At 34.3% G+C, this 17,556-nt stretch overlaps 3 protein-coding genes across 5 annotated transcripts in view; 2 read left to right on the forward strand and 1 right to left on the reverse strand.

The window, feature by feature from the left end:
- Positions 1-17,060, reverse strand: part of LOC144843557 (carbohydrate sulfotransferase 11-like) — a 35,051-nt gene extending 17,991 nt beyond the window's left edge. The window contains exon 1 of one of the 3 annotated variants that reach the window (XM_078700379.1): positions 16,935-17,060. The gene's annotated coding sequence lies outside the window, so the exon portion shown is untranslated. The remainder of the gene's footprint in view (positions 1-16,934) is intronic. The other 2 variants (XM_078700377.1, XM_078700378.1) reach the window with 2 other exon arrangements.
- On the forward strand, positions 129-11,737 carry LOC144842482 (uncharacterized). Its single transcript, XM_078698931.1, has 19 exons — positions 129-200; positions 820-1,166; positions 1,695-1,925; positions 2,386-2,582; positions 4,135-4,464; positions 4,676-4,810; positions 5,007-5,092; positions 5,243-5,363; positions 5,592-5,664; positions 6,002-6,159; positions 7,198-7,558; positions 7,753-7,983; positions 8,692-8,888; positions 9,398-9,727; positions 9,888-10,022; positions 10,167-10,252; positions 10,374-10,494; positions 10,758-10,830; positions 11,389-11,737. Exons 2-19 carry the CDS (start codon positions 828-830, stop codon positions 11,548-11,550), a joined length of 3,366 nt encoding a protein of 1,121 aa, XP_078555057.1. The 5' UTR covers positions 129-200; positions 820-827; the 3' UTR covers positions 11,551-11,737.
- LOC144843554 (organic cation transporter protein-like) lies at positions 12,377-16,532 on the forward strand. Its single transcript, XM_078700375.1, has 9 exons — positions 12,377-12,764; positions 12,914-13,144; positions 13,401-13,597; positions 13,941-14,270; positions 14,645-14,779; positions 14,915-15,000; positions 15,226-15,346; positions 15,766-15,838; positions 16,183-16,532. The coding sequence occupies exons 1-9, from the start codon at positions 12,426-12,428 to the stop codon at positions 16,342-16,344; spliced, it is 1,674 nt and encodes a 557-aa protein (XP_078556501.1). The 5' UTR covers positions 12,377-12,425; the 3' UTR covers positions 16,345-16,532.
- Positions 17,061-17,556: the final 496 nt, after the last annotated feature.

Below are 17,556 nucleotides of genomic sequence, written 5' to 3' on the forward strand. Positions count from 1 at the left end.
TGAATTCTTTTCCAGATGTCAATTTCCTATTAGTAAAGGTTACTATTTTTTTTTTGCGTAGTTGCTGGTAAGATAATTTCTATTTAGTTCGCATCTACTATTATTGTGCTTAGTTTATTGTACTTCGTGTAAACATTAGCACCAGCATCTTTATTACTGTTCCTAGGCATTAGCTTGTGGTCTTATATTTCAATTAATTGGTAAGTAGTAATTATGATTATAGAATTAAAATAATATGAGTACAATCGAAGTGTTAGTTAACATGTTTGGCTATTAGATAATAACAGTTTTATAAGTGACAGTCCGGCCGTTGATGGCCAGTAAGGAGCCTCAGTACCTACCCACTAGGTTTACTAACGCAGGAAATACAAACAGGAAGAATGAATTAAACTATACTAATGTTACGAATGTTACGATTGCTGCCAGAGGCTGCCGAGGAATTTGAATAGTGGCCAATATTTAACATACAAAAATATGATCAGTGGCCAAAATTCAACATTATAAAAATATGACGCTAGTTGCCAAAAAAATGTTACCAATTCCTGCCAAATACCTCTCTCATAGTTATTTATACTTGCCCAAAGTCTCTAGGTATTGTCTTTTTGTTATGTTATTAGTATTTTTTGATTGCCCGTAACTAGATACCAGATGTGCCAAAATGTTAGGAACTTTATAATTCTACTCTGCGTTGGTTGGGATGCTCCCTTGTTAAGCATTGGAGATCATCTTTACCATATCCGAGTATACGTGTAAAAAATTATATTTTCAGCCATGACAGAGAAATTGAAATACCTAATTGAGATAAATTTAACTATACAGGGGCAACAATGGACGTTGATGAAACTCTAAGAGCTCTACATCCATGGGGCAGATACCAGATTGTCTTACTAATCGTCAACTGTGTATTTGGAACCATGATACCTGCGCTCCACATTATGTCGCTAATTTACATAATGGATACACCTGTACACCATTGTAACCCTTACGATGGATACAGTACATCAGAGGCTATTCCAGTAAGCAAGGTCCACAGCAAAGAGATAGTGGAGTATGAGAGCTGCTTGATCTACCAAATGGATAATGGTACATTGACTAATCAGACGATAAGTTGCCCGGATGGAAATGAGTACATATTGAGTGACGGAGAATCAACAGTCGTCAATGAGGTAAAGTAATTACAAGTTACATAATAAATAAGAAGTAAAAGTTAAAAGGTAAACTTAAAGTTCCGGTACTACGAGATAAAGAATAATGTAATAATTAGCCTACATAACTTATAAAAAGTATGAGAATAAGCCAGGTCTACACTACCAAAGTTTGGCAAAAAAGGTTTTGCGTGCTAATTTAAACCTAGTCTCACCAGCAAACTTTGGAAAACTTTTCTTGTTAAACTCCCGAGTTTGCTGAAGTTTTAAAACTTTGCTAGTGTAGACTTCTGTAAACTTGTTTTCTTCTACATGTTGCTGACGTTTGCTCAAGTTTTAAAATAGTTTAAACTTGTGCAAACGTGTTTTCTTCTGCAGATGTTTTCAGGAACCTTTCAACTGTTTTACACTAGCAAACTTTCTTGCGAAATTTCGACTCAATTTTGCAGTTTGTTAAATGTAAAATAGGCTTCAGTCTCTACTAAATAGAAATATAAAAAGCACATGCATTGCATTCAGGCCTATAATATAGTAACATTTTTCATTAAGCTTGGTTTGGTTTGTGACAAGAAACTTATGGCAAGTACGGCAATGTCTGTGTACTTCTGTGGTGTTTTGGTTGGAGCATTAGTATCGGGTATAATATCCGATTATTTTGGAAGACGGAATGTGTTCTTAACAGCAACCATTTTAATTGGTATAACTGGGATAGGTCTGATATTTACCACATCTTATCATACGTTTGTTTTCGTCTGGTTTATCACGGCTATTGAAGAACAGGTAAGGAAACTCTAAATTACAGAAGTTCATAGTAACCACCCACCCTTACTTCTAAAGGATTTAGACATAACATATTTATATATGCATCTGGGTGGTGACTATACGCTTCCATACTAAATAGTATGCTACAATAATTTTTCATTCCGTTGCAGTGCGAAACTGAACGGTATTTGAAAGAATGAAGAGACCACGAGTTGATAATAAAATTATATTGTAATTTTTATATCATTTTGTCATCTACCCCTGTGTAACACGTCATAGTTATTAATAAAACTATTTTATTAACAGATTATGAATAGTTACACACTGTCAGTTCTTATCTATTTATATATTAATACGCATGATGATTAGAACAGAGTCTTTTCACTATATACCTACTATGCAATGATCACGACATGTCATATACTGTATTAAAATAATACCTATTGCATTTATTTTTCTTACTTTCAACATTTTTTAGTGTGTAAATGTTCCTTCTTACGTTTTATTGATGGAAATGTTCCCGCCAGAGAAACGGACGCTTGCTGGATGTATATCAAACCTTACGTGGGGTGTTGGCGTTGCTCTTTTGCCAATGTATGCATATTTGCTAAAGGATTGGCGATATATGCACGTTGCTATTTCTGCTCCATGCTTCGCGGCTGTGTTTCTGTGGTGGTAAGTTAATATAAATGATACAAATATATGATTTTAAAAAGTAAATTTATCTATCTATCTTTTTATATCTATCACAACAATACATTTTATTAGATATTTGAGCCTTAAGCATTAAGTGCACACTTACGAATCACATTGTTTCTAAAGAACAGTACTGAAAGTGAACTTATAATAATAATAATAATAATTAATGCAATCAATTAATTCGCTGATGTCATCCATTAAAAGCAAGATGGTAAAACATTGAAACAATACAATAGAATACTTTAAGGGTCACAGAGAGCTCTGGTCATATTTATTTATATAAATCATCAAAATAACAATAGAAGTCATGACGTCACAAAACGTATGCCACATAGAGTATTATATAACACCTAAATACATTCCTTTCATTTGATTGGACGAATATGGGTCACATGGCGTGCAATAGTACGTTTCGTGTACGAAAAAAAAATATTTTCGCGTTTGGAAAATATTTTGTTTTATACTATTGCTTTTGAAATACAACCAACTGGCAAAGGTTAACAGTGCTTTTGGTAGGCTGTACAAAGACTCAACATACATGGCACAACATACACCTAAAGACAGATACGAAGATCAGCGTATATAGAGCTGTTGTAATGACCACCCTCCTGTATGGTTCTGAATCATGGGTCCTGTACCGTCACCATCTTCGACTCCTGAACATCCACTGGAATGACTACATCCCCAACACCGAAGTCCTCTTAAAAGCTGATGTAACCAGTATTGAGTCCATGTTGATGAAGATGCAGCTACGTTGGGCAGGACACATCTCCAGAATGGAGGACCACAGATTACCAAAAATAGTACTATACGGAGAACTATCTTCCGGTCATCGAAATATAGGACCCCAAAGAAAAGATTCAAAGACAACCTGAAGAAAAACCTAATTTTGGTCACATTAACCATAACCAATGGTCCACCCTAGCCAAAAACCGTGTGGCCTGGCGTCACACCACCCACCAAGCGGTCAACTCCTTCGAAAACACGCAGGATAGCCCTTGAAGAAAAAAGAAAAAAGAGAAAAAACCAAAATGCTGAACCACAACCACAAGAGTTGCACCCGACATTCCTCTGCAGCCGTTGTGGACGGACATGCCTTTCTTGCATCGGACTTGTACGCCACAAACGAGCCTGTGACAGACGACAAACCCTCTTCATAAAATCTTCGTTCGAGAAGCAAAGCCAAGGACAACAGCGCCACCTATTTTGTACTTTCGCGGCGATTTGAATGTTATGATGACTGGTTTTTGATGATACAAATAATGGCATTTGGTGAATATATAAATCTATAATAGATATATAACCTTTCATCATTCACCTCATGTCATTACTTGTACTATTACATTAATAAACATTCATTATTTGTATACTAACTAATGCTGTTGAAAGCACATCACATACTATATAAAAAAGAATTAATTAATGAGAGTGTGACCTATAATAATATGACACATGGAGGTGACTAATAATCTTCAAAACGACATAAACACATGATTTACTATCACATAATTATTTACGATCGTTTCAGGTTCATTTACGAATCTCCAAGATGGTTGATATCGAACGGTCGTCTAACTGAAGCAAATATCATTTTCCAAAAAATTGCTAATTTCAACCAAATAGAACAGAAAGAAACCTACATAAGTAGTGAACATAATCCTAAAACATTAGGTGAAATGGAGGATTTAACTGGGACACACCAAGAAACAAAAACACAAATGACGTCATCAAATAAACTGATGCACTGTTTTACTCGCAAAGAAAATCTCCCAATTGAGAAAAAACGAAAAAACACATTTTTTGATATCTTAAAAAGTCCACGAATGCGTAGAAGTACTCTGGTTACGTGCTACATATTGTAAGTATAACAATAATATAGGCCTGATTTCAAAAGGGTCATCAGTTCAATCCTATACTCGAAAATCAGAGGTGAAGCCGGGATAAGAAAGATATGCAATTTATTAATTTTAATAGTGTGGGTTAACATTTCTAATGCTCATCCAATAATACTTGTACGGTTATCGTAATCTATCAAGGTAATACACTTTGCTTTTTTGTTATTTTGTTAGTCTCGTCAATGGTCTAAACTATGCTGGAATGTCGATAAACAGTTCAAACCTATCTGGTGATAAGTACCTCAACACATTTCTAGTTTGTCTTGTTGATGTTCCAAGTGGGATCAGTGCTATATACCTATTGCAAAGGTAAATAAAAGAAGCATTATCTTCACATTCACTGTTTGGTTATCTATGTGTTGCACCAACATTGAATACAATTATTATCAGGTTTTCTTCGGTTTATTTGTTGAAGAAAAGAAAATTTAAAACATCCTATAACTCATAAATCTGAATCTTTTCTTAACAATATTCAAAATAATACTGTTTTCTCTTTTATTTACAGAATAAATCGACGACCGATGCTTGTGACTGCCCTTTTATTGGCTGCAGTATTTTCAATTTCTTCTGCATTCATGCCGTTGGTCACAAGTAAGCTCGTAACCAATTTTCAGTACTGTATATAGGCTATAATTTTGTTCACGTTCTCCAATTCACTGTCACAGTCACAATGTGGCGAAGTCACTGACTTTATCAGAAATGTTAGTAATTATTAACAATAATATTCTTTTATTCTGTTAGAAAGTGGAACAAATCTTTACCCTCTTATCCTAACATTTGCATGTTTGGGCAAATACGCAATCGGTTTGTCATTTAATTGTGTCTGGCTTTACGGGAACGAGATATTTCCAACAGAATTAAGGTAAAAAGAAGTATGAAGATCAGGCGTTGAATGTATACACACCTTATAATTAGGCACTATACAGTATACCGATATCAATATTACGCATGCAAAGATTTAGACGGAATTTGGGATGTCGTCATTCCAAAAAATCAATGCTAGAAATCAAATTGGAATAACATGTATATTTGACAATCTGTAATCATTAATATTTTTAATTTCAACAAAACAATCTTTTTTTATTCTTAGAAACCGAGCATTTGGAACATGTTCATTTGCAGCAAGAATTGGCTCAATTATCGCGCCTTATTTCTTGTACTTGGTAAGTATTGAGTCTAGAAATTGTTTCAATAAAAGTCATTTGTCATCATAACATGTGGGTACAATGACGTTCATAAAGTGAAAAAAAAATGTTTGATAATTTGACGGATTTACAGATACATAGATATATTTTAATACAGTTTTTACTTCATCGCTTCTAGCTTATTTTATTTGTATCTCAAATGAGATCTAACCACTGATACCAACAGCATTGTCATTAACCATCAACTGTACCGTTTGCTCTCATTTTGTACTCGCGAGATTATTGACCAGAAATTAAAAAATACCTTCTGCCAACTGCCTAACTAATGTACGTGAATCTATTTTATGTGTTCTAGAACAATTTCTATGGGGGCAGTGCGTTGTTGTTATTTGGTTTATCTGCTGCAATAGGAGGTCTATTGGCCTACTTTCTACCAGAGACTCGTAATAAACCTCTTCCAGAGAACATGAAAGAAGGTGAAGATCTCCATGCGGGAAGAGAAATTGTGCGGCCGTAGGGTGCAATGATTCACGTCTGTCACGAGCATCCAGATAGTGAGACGTTAGACCTAATGATATCGAAACATAATTCATTGGTACAATACGAAACCTTGTAATTTTGAACATTATCACAAAGATCTCTGCTCTGCATAGAAATACTAAGATCTTAAAAATGACTTCCTCCTCATCCTAATGTATTTGTATTTGTGCCTGGAAAGTAAAACCAAAACTGAACTGAAATAGTCGTAGAAAATTATCTATAGGGTACTGAAAAATAATAAATATTACTATTGGGACATTTTATATTAGTTAATAGCTTCGGTTGTATACTATTTTATTGAATAAAGAACAAAAGAGGATCGGCATATGCTTTGAGAAATCGTTTTTTGGCATCATTGGCGTGTCGTATGCTAAATGGTAAAAGTCCGGGTACCTTAAAAGCTTAGTGGTCAAAGTTTGGCAAAACATCAATGTAATAAAAGGTGGCAGCAGGCTTTGGCTTTTAATCTACTGAATATAAACCGGCATTAATTTGTCCAGCTGTAAGGGTTACCCTCTAAAAAAAAATTAAGTTAAAATAAAAAAATCTTGCTTAATTTATGGCACTTCTTGTAAGCATAAGAACAAGCATCCTGCTACCATTTCCTAGGAATCGGTTTATGTTCTTATCACTTTATTGGTAAGTAGTTGCTTATTTTTATAACTAAACGAATACAATGACAATGTTAGTGCAATTTATTTTGCTACAACATCATTACAGTTACTATAGAAGTGACATGGCAACGTAAACGTTACAGAGGACTTGTGTAGGTGTAGGTGCCAAAATTCATCATACACAATTATGTTGCACATTTCTGCCAAGTACAGCAGTGCATAAAGAATATCAGCCGGCACTGTATTGGTTGAAATGAAATGTCATATTCATTAGCATTCACCGGTGATAGATTGTTACATAGTAAAATATGGATAACTTACTGTAAACGTATAAGACACTTGTTTGTATTGACAAACTGATCTAAACCGATAAGTATCTACTTATTATCAGGTAAATTCAATTAACTATAGGACTGACGATGGACGTTGATGAAACTCTAAGAGCTCTACATCCATGGGGCAGATACCAGATTGTCTTACTAATCGTCAACTGTGTATTTGGAACCATGACACCTGCACTTCACATCTTTTCGTTAATTTACATAATGGATACACCTGTACACCATTGTAACCCTTACGAGGGATACAGTACATCAGAGGCTATTCCAGTAAGCAAGGTCCACAGCAAAGAGATAGTGGAGTATGAGAGCTGCTTGATCTACCAAATGGATAATGGAACATTGACTAATCAGACGATAAGTTGCCCGGATGGAAATGAGTACATATTGAGTGAAGGAGAATCAACAGTCGTCAATGAGGTAAAATACAAAATAAATGGTAAAGAAAGTAAGTTTAGGTTTAGTATAGTAACACGAAAGCATATAATACGGCTCTGCTATAGCCTATGTTATCAGTTCGTCTTAAGTATACAGTAACTGAAACATATACTATGTTAAAATTATATAAAAACAAAATTGTATTAAATCAAATAAACTGAAATGTTGTCATTTAGCTTGGTTTGGTTTGTGACAAGAAATTAATGGCCAATACAGCGATGTCTGTGTACTTCTGTGGTGTTTTGGTTGGAGCAATAGTATCGGGTATAACATCTGATTATTTTGGAAGACGGAATGTATTTTTAACAGCAACCATTTTAATTGGTATAACTGGGATAGGTCTGATATTTACCACATCTTATCATACGTTTGTTTTCGTCTGGTTTATCACGGCTATTGAAGAACAGGCAAGTAAACTCTAAAGTTGTAATTCTACAGCAATCTTGTTCTCATTATGTACTTAGAATCTGGTGTATTTACATCAGCAAATATTTGACCAATTATATGATATTTACAAATCAGAAGAATTCAAATTGTTATGATTTTATAGTTTAAGTCTAGGCTATAGAGTCTCAAATTGTATCGCTACGGTGAGTGTGGAGCCGCCGTGGATAGCAAAGTGAACAGTATTGATTCTCACAGATGATCACATTATTCGTACAATCAGGACGCCCTCTATAATAAATTAATAATGCTTTTATTACAATGTGAAACTCACTGATTTGATTCTATGACTTTTTGCTAAACAACTTTGGGTACAAAAATAAGATCATATCAGCATTTGACCGAGTTGACGTGAGGCCGAGTTGGCCAGAGGCCGAGATGACGTGAGGCCGAGATGACGTGAGGCCGAGTTGATTTGAGGCCGACTTGACTTGGGGCCAAGTTGACTTGAAGCCGACTTGACTTGACTTTGGGCCGAGTTGACCTGCACCCTAAAAAACCGCATTTTTACGTTGTGATATTCTCTTTCTTTCTTTATCTTTCTTTCTTTATTTCCTTTCACATAATCATAAACATACATAAATAAACATAGATTAGTACAAAAAAAAAGAATGGAAAGGGGGAATCTCTGAAGCATAGCTTATATATTGTTATACTGTTTTATTTTGTAGTGTGTAAACGTTCCTTCTTACGTTCTGGTTATGGAAATGTTCCCGCCAGAGAAACGAACGCTTGCTGGGTGTATATCAAATCTGGCGTGGGGTGTTGGCATTGCTCTCTTGTCGGTGTACGCTTATTTTCTGAGGGATTGGAGACATATGCAAATTGCTATTTCTGCTCCATGTTTTGCGGCTGTGTTTTTGTGGTGGTATGTTAATAGTCTGCTAAATATTTTAGGTTTAAATATCAAAGGAGAATATCATTAGAAGTATGCTTGTGGTCAGTTAATAAAATACCGAACTGTTTGTGATCACCGCGCCCTGCTGGCATCAGCTTGTCGGCCGGGACGCGATATTTCTTTTCGTACATAAGTTGGGGACCCATGAAAAACGTCACAAAATAAACATGAATATTCATTAGTCATATACATAAGGTGTGACGTAAGAATTTGATCTAACTACAATTCACTAATGCAAACTCTTTCTGTCGAATGGATTAGACTATGGACTTTACATGCTGATGTATGGGGTTCAAATCCCATGAGTAACTTCTTTTTAGAGAAAGAGATCATTTATAGGGTTAGGTTTAGTTATATTTAGGAAGTAGTTCGGCTATCGTTTACATTAGGGGTCCCCAACTTACGTACGTAACAACATTCACATCATTTTCATAACATTTAATATTAATGATTCATTTTGTATACTATTTGGAAATCAGGTTTGTTTACGAATCTCCAAGATGGATGATATCGAAAGGTCGTTTAACTGAGGCAAATATCATTTTTAAAAAAATTGCCAAATTCAACAAAATAGAACAAAAGGAAACGTATATCAACAGTGAACATAATGGTAAAGCGGTACGTAAAATGGAGGATTTAACTGGGACACATGAAGAAACAAAAACACAAATGACGTCATTAAATAAACTGATGCATTGTTTTACTCGCAAAGAAAATATGCCAATTGAGACAAAACGAAAAAACACATTTCTTGATATCTTAAAAAGTCCAAGAATGCGTAGAAGTACCTTTATTGCGTACTACATATTGTAAGTATAACGTGATAGGCTTGTCTAATTCAAATTATGGTAGTTGTTCATTGTCCAATCGTTATTGCAAACAAAATGGTGAATCAAAAATACTACAGGAGAAATTAGATATACAACAGAGATACAACACCAATACCAATTTTATTTTTACTCTTTTTAGTTTGGTCAATAGTCTATTCTTTGTTGGAATATCATTAAACAGTTCTGATTTGTTCGGTGATAAGTACCTCAACACGTTTCTAGTTTGTCTTGTTGACGTTCCAAGTGGGGTTGTTTCTATATACTTATTACAAAGGTAGATATTATAGAAAGAAACACATTACATTTGTAACGTTCTGTATTTCATCGTCATTGACTCATAACTTCTGTATAGTTTTTTTTGTCATATCATGTTTTTGAAAGGACCAATGATGCTACATTATTGTCTCTCTATTCTCAGAATTAATAGACGACCACTGCTCATGATTTTCCTTTTATTGGCTGGAGTATTTTCAATTTCTTCTGCCTTCGTGCCTTTGGTCACAAGTAAGTTCATGAGCTATGCTAACTGATATTGTTATAGCAGTAGTCTCAATACCTTGACCTAAAGTCAGAATTTGATGCATTCATCGAATTTATCATTATAAAACAACATTTTTTCTTTTAGAAAATGGAACAAATCTTTACCCTCTTATCCTAACATTGGCATGTTTGGGCAAATACGCAATCGGTACATCATTTAACTGTTTCTGGCTCTATGCAAATGAGATATTTCCAACAGAATTAAGGTAAGAATAGCTAGTTGACTATACATACTGCAATAGCAGTCCCCATTGGTTGGTCCTTCTATTATGTACACAGTTTGAAAGAAGAATCTGGTGTTCTTATTGTGTCAACATTATAACATCATATATCAACTGAAGATATACAACATGACAAAAACATAAACAAAATACAAAGTACTACTACCTGACGTTTGGATTTCCTAGATGCCCTACAAATTATTTCCTATTTTTAATCAGCTAAAATGTTTATGTTTTATTAATCTCAGAAACAGGGCATTCGGAAGTTGTTCATTTGCAGCAAGAATTGGCTCTATTATCGCGCCGTACATTTTGTACTTGGTAAGTGTAGATTGTCTCAATAAAATTGATTTTTTTTATAACAATTTTGATCATTAATTTTTACGGATTTATGAAGCATAATAAAATGATTACGGGATACAAACAACTTAAAACTTAATGGCATTGTAATCACCTAGATTAGGCGTACGACTGCCTCACGAGATTGAAAAAAAGACAACAATACGTTCTGGAAACTATTTTACTAACGATAAGTGAGTGAGTGGCCGAGCCATAACATCGGCAAGGGTTCGAGGCTCACTCGCTCCATGGTTCTGGTGGTAGAACGAGTCTTCTCGGATAAGGACTATAAACCGTAGGTCCAGTGTACACATAGCTCACTTTAAAGAACCTAGTACATCTTTCGAGACGAGTAGGGGGATACCCCGGTGTACTAGTCCACACAAACACAGCCACTGTCACACACAGCCACTGTGCAATTGGGACTGGACGGTTTTTAGAGGTGTTTACCACCTGTTGGTCCCGATCCTTCACTAACAGTGTTAGTGAGAAGAATAAATAAATAAAAATAAGCTATTTTTTAAAAATTTGTATTTCTAGAACAATTTCTATGCTGGTAGTGCGTTGTTGTTATTTGGTATCTTTGCTGCAATAGCAGGTATCTTGGTCTACTTTCTACCAGAAACTCGTAATAAACCTCTTCCAGAGACCATGAAAGAAGGTGAAGATCTCCATGCGGGAAGAGAAATTATACGGCCATAGGGTGCATTATTCAACAGCAAATAATTCAGGTTGACTAATAAAGACGTTAGACCTAACGATGTCTGAACATTAACAATGATAAATATCCATTTTTACAATGGTGCATTTAGTGTAGGCTAAAGGTCTGTGCTCTGTGTAGCATATTAAGTTATCAAAAAATTCACCTTCACTGGAATAAATAAACAAATACTGAAACTGGAATAGTAAGCTTAAGGTTTCTTTTGAAACAGTAATAAATATTACCGTTTTATTTGATGTAAAATGGAACGGATGGACATGTGTTGGCAAATCATGTTGTTAGTATTATTGACAATTTGTATGTTTTTAAACTCAGGTCAGTTTGATTAAAAGCAATGGGTCAGTGGCCGGACGACAACATACTGGTTGGCAATAATTGGCAAAACGTCAGGTGGCAACATTTCAGGTTGCAACTCACCAACACCCATCATTTCTAATTAAGTTGGCTTTAATTTTAATATATATTTAGCTTAGTTGATTTATGCAATCACAAGCGGCAGTGTCTTGCTATTGCGTCCTAGGCATCAGTTTGTGTTCTTGTATTTGTAATTGGTAAGTAGATGCTTATTTATTGAATTAAACTAGTGCTAATTCCTGACAATACGGCATACAATAATCATACCGACTCCACATTGGTTGAGAAATTCTCTTGTCACATTTACATCGGTTGTCCGAAAACATTACATTATGATATTATCTCCCTGTCGTTACCGACTCATTAGTTTACATATTAGAAGCTACTTAACAAGTGTATTCCAAGCAGTTAGTGAAAGAACGGTATTGATAAACAGATCATAGCAGAGGTACGTACCTAAATATTACCTGGTGAATTTAACTATAGAAAACTACTGAAAACGATGGACGTTGACGATACTCTAAGAGCTCTACATCCATGGGGCAGATACCAGATTGTCTTACTAATCGTCAACTGTGTATTTGGAACCATGACACCTGCACTACATGTATTCTCATTAATTTACATAATGGATACACCTGTACACTATTGTAACCCTTACGATGGATACAGTACATCAGAGGCTATTCCAGTAAGCAAGGTCCACAGCAAAGAGATAGTGGAGTATGAGAACTGCTTGATCTACCAAATGGATAATGGTACATTGACTAATCAGACGATAAGCTGCCCGGATGGAAATGAGTACATATTGAGTGAAGGAGAATCAACAGTCGTCAATGAGGTAAAATAAGTTTAAAGTAAGTTTAAAAAGGTTTGGTTTGAGGAAGACGACAGTCTGAGCATATAAAACGGTCTGAATATAAAAAATATTAAAATTGTATAGAAACTAAATTGGCATAAATCAACTAAATAGTAATTGTTGTCCTTTAGCTTGGTTTGGTTTGTGACAAGAAACTAATGGCAAATACAGCGATGTCTGTGTACTTCTGTGGTGTTTTGGTTGGAGCAATAGTATCGGGTATAGCATCCGATTATTTTGGAAGACGGAATGTGTTTTTAACAGCAACCATTTTAATTGGTATAACTGGGATAGGTCTGATATTTACAACATCTTATTATTCGTTTGTTTTCGTCTGGTTTATCACGGCTATTGAAGAACCGGTAAGCAAACACTAATATCCGAACAAATTTCTGAGTAGCTTTAGGCCTACGTGCTTACTAAAGAATAAGCGCTGGAAGTAGCGAGTGCGTTATAATAATGGAGAGGTTCGACCCACAATAACAATACATAGTATACAATAAGATACAAAAAGTTACATAACGATTCACACTTCCCTGGTTAACTGAAGATTTATTAAACCCGTCTTTTCTACGACAACAAAATCTGATAACTGCTTTGTGGTCTTTTATTTTGTAGTGTATTAGTGTTCCTTCTTACGTTCTGCTAATGGAAATGTTCCCGCCAGAGAAACGGACGCTTGCTGGGTGTATATCAAACCTTGCGTGGGGTATTGGCATTGCTCTCTTGTCGGTGTACGCTCACTTTCTAAGGGATTGGAGACATATGCACGTGGCTATTTCTGCTCCATGCTTTGCGGCTGTGTTTTTGTGGTGGTAAGTTACTACGAAACCTATAGATATTAATAATAACTGTTAGATCTAAATACTCCTCAGATTTGCATTAGAAGTATGTTTTGTTGTAGGTTTAAAGTCAATATAAATGTGTTATTACTATTTGTTATTTTAAATTTGCCAACGAGAGATAGGAAAAGTGGTTTTACCGAATGCTTAAATAATGGTTTCAAAATAGGCAGTCATATATCAAACTATTATGAAACATAAAGTAGCAAAATGTATACTTTAGATACAGTGGGCATATAGACTGGTAAATCTTCTATTCATTAGCTTTTTGTTTTTTAATTATAAGATGCCTAAATAAAAAATGCACTAATTGCAGGTTTGTTTACGAATCTCCAAGATGGATGATATCGAAAGGTCGTTTAACTGAGGCAAATATCATATTTCAAAAAATTGCCAAATTCAACAAAATAGAACAAAGGGAAACGTATATCAACAGTGAACATAATAGTAAAGCGGTACGTAAAATGGAGGATTTAACTGGGACACCTGAAGAAACAAAAACACAAATGACGTCATTAAATAAACTGATGCACTGTTTTACTCGCAAAGAAAATCTCTCAATTGAGAAAAAACGAAAAAACATATTTCTTGATGTATTTAAAAGTCCAAGAATGCGTAGAAGTACTCTGGTTACCTACTACATATTGTAAGTACATAACGTAAGCCTAATCATAAGCAGTTTTCGTTGTTTTTCTAAACTTTTTACCAATTATTGGAAACAACAAGTGAGCTTGAATTAAAAGAACATCAACATTATAGAAAATTACTAATTATTATTGGAAACGAAACAACATGGGCTATTTTAGTCTCAGATTGATTAAAACCCTTCTTGAATTTTAGTAATTATGATTTTAAAGGTGGATGATTAATACGGTATAAAATAAGCACATTTTTAAAAAGGTAATAAAAACATTCCAAAGATACAAAAACAATCGTTTTCACACTCTCTTTTATCATGAATTAGAAAAGCTACCAACACACAAGCAAAATTGTTAATATAAATTTTACTTTTATTTTTAGTTTGGTCAATAGTCTATTCTTTATTGGAATATCATTAAACAGTTCTGATTTGTTCGGTGATAAGTACCTCAACACGTTTCTAGTTTGTCTTGTTGACGTTCCAAGTGGGATTGTTTCTATATACTTAATGCAAAGGTAAATATTAATGAAACGCATTTTTAAAACGAAATTTAAAAATACTACACGCATTATCTATCTATATTAACGCAAATAGGCCTAATTATAATTAATTACCTAAAATCATGCTTCAATTGTCTTTTTTATTTACAGAATTAACAGACGGCCGCTGATCATGTGTTTCCTTTTATTGGCTGCAGTATTTTCAATTTCTTCTGCATTCATACCTTTGGTCACAAGTAAGTACATGAGCTTTGCAAACTGCTGATAGTTATAGTGCGCATACTCACACACGCACACATACTGCGCATACTCACACTCACATATACTGCGCATACTCACACGCTCATACACTGCGCATACACACACTGCGCATACTCACACGCCAAGCTGAATTTGAATATATTGGCCTAATTTGTTATATTCATCGAAATTATAACAATAATTCTTCTTTATTTGTTTAGAAAGTGGAACCAATCTTTACCCTCTTATCCTGACATTTGCATGTTTGGGCAAATACGCAATTGGTACATCATTTAATTCTGTCTGGCTCTATGCAAATGAGATATTTCCAACGGAATTAAGGTAAAGAGAAGTATAACGTTTAGGAGTTGAATACATACATGTAAATAAGACATACCATACCGGTACCTGAACATTTACTGCACAGTTTTAGAGGGATATTTGTGTGTCGTTTACTATGAACAAAAAATAAAAAATGTCGTGCCAAAAATAAATTGAAATCAGAAATAAATAAATCAAAGTAAACACCACGTATATCATATTTTAATTCAATCATTTAAAGATGTATTGTCAAAAACACATTTGGCTGGCAGCCAATTTCACTAACTTTTTTTTTGCATTTTGCAGGTAATTTTTTTTTCGATCCAATTTTTGGTCAAATTGAATAGCTATTAGGTGACATTAAAATGGTATATTAAAAAAAATGTTGCAGCGAGACAGTACATATTTAATATTTCAAAGCACTCTTTTTGTATTATCAGAAACACAGGACTGGGTACGTGTGCATTCGCAGCAAGGATTGGCTCCATTATTGCGCCGTACATTTTGTACTTGGTAAAAATTATTTTTAGTTATAGACTTCTTTTAAATAAAAGTTATATAGATTTTAGAACTTGTATATTACATGAATAAAACAGAATTTTCATAATTATTTTACTGAGTTATGGAAACAGAAATAGAGGAACTCTACACTTCAGTGATATAATGGAAACCAATGAATTAACTAAACAAATTTGTGATATAAACAATTTGATACTGTTGTCATCTATTACAGTCTCGCAAGATTATTGAAGAAAAAGATGATTACGTTTTGGTTAAAAATAATTGGTGACAAATAGGCCTACGTTCTGGCAACTATTTTACTAACGATAATCTAACTATTTTGTTTGTATTTCTAGAACAATTTCTATGGCGGCAGTGCGTTGTTGTTATTTGGTATCTTTGCTGCAATAGGAGGTATATTGGTCTACTTTCTACCAGAAACTCGTAATAAACCTCTTCCAGAGACCATGAAAGAAGGTGAAGATCTCCATGCGGGAAGAGAAATTGTACGGCCGTAGGTTGCAATATTTAATTTAATATTCGACTGATTTTTCATATATTTAGCCCAAGTTGACTATAGTAATCACGACAGAAAATGTCGAAAAACGTATTCATTATAAACGTTCGATTAATAAATAATACCTTACAAAAGATTTTCGCAATACTAGTCTTATTATTAGGTATATTGAAATAGTAATGAATACTACTCATGAGGCATTTTCTATTAATAAAAAAAAAATGTTTAAAGAATTGTATCGATATCGATATCAATCAATATTGTATCGACAAGCTTTGGAAATTATATATTATTAAAATATGACTTTTGCGAGAGATACTATAATCGGACAAGTTGTGAGATCGACCAGACATATTGAGTAGGTGAACCATTTTCTTTTCTTTTATTTAAAAAGAAACCACCTGCGTCAGCTAATAATCAATAGTGAGCCAGGCTTCAACCAACGAGGTACAAATCAACTCGGAGCAACTTTGTTGGCGAATGCTAGGATTCCGACTCGGCTAGGATTTTTACTGGATCATAATCGTGTATATTTGTCGTTTGACCGTATTCAAGTTTGTTATTGAGTAAAAACAAATATAATTAACTTACCACTATAATTCCGAGCTTCTTTAAACTTTATATTCCAAAGATAAGTTAATTTTACAAGCTTCAACTGCTAGAATAACATGTAATGGTTAAAGCAATAAAAGCGAGCGTTCGCTGCTCTGATGAGCAATCAACAAGTAAAACATTCCACACTTTGTTATGCAAATAGCCAATGCATCTGTGCCTACGTTGTTACGTCATTGTTACGTTTCAGTCGGTGGAAATGTACATAATATTAATAACGAAAAAACTGATACATTTTCATTAATTATTATATTTGTAATTTAATTCCAAAAAGTGGGTCTGCCATAATTAAAATTGGTTAATTATTATATCTTGTTTCTATTCCTACATTGGTATACAGTATATTTGGGTTACTTGCTATATCTTGTTTACTCCTACATTGATATATTTGGGTTACTTGCTATATCTTATATATAATGCTACATTGATATATTTGATAATAGATTGGCTCCCATGGATGCAACGCAGTGACGTAATTGAACAAGCAGACAGTTTGAACGATCTATCGTGTCGTTAAATGCGTCATTGCGTTGCGGGACCCAAGATTTAAGAGTGGTTCCTACTAGGACGTATGCGCAACGCAAGCGAGTTGACCAATCAA

The sequence above is a fragment of the Antedon bifida genome, chromosome 5 (genome assembly GCF_963402885.1).
Source record: "Antedon bifida chromosome 5, ecAntBifi1.1, whole genome shotgun sequence".
Taxonomy (NCBI): domain Eukaryota; kingdom Metazoa; phylum Echinodermata; class Crinoidea; order Comatulida; family Antedonidae; genus Antedon; species Antedon bifida.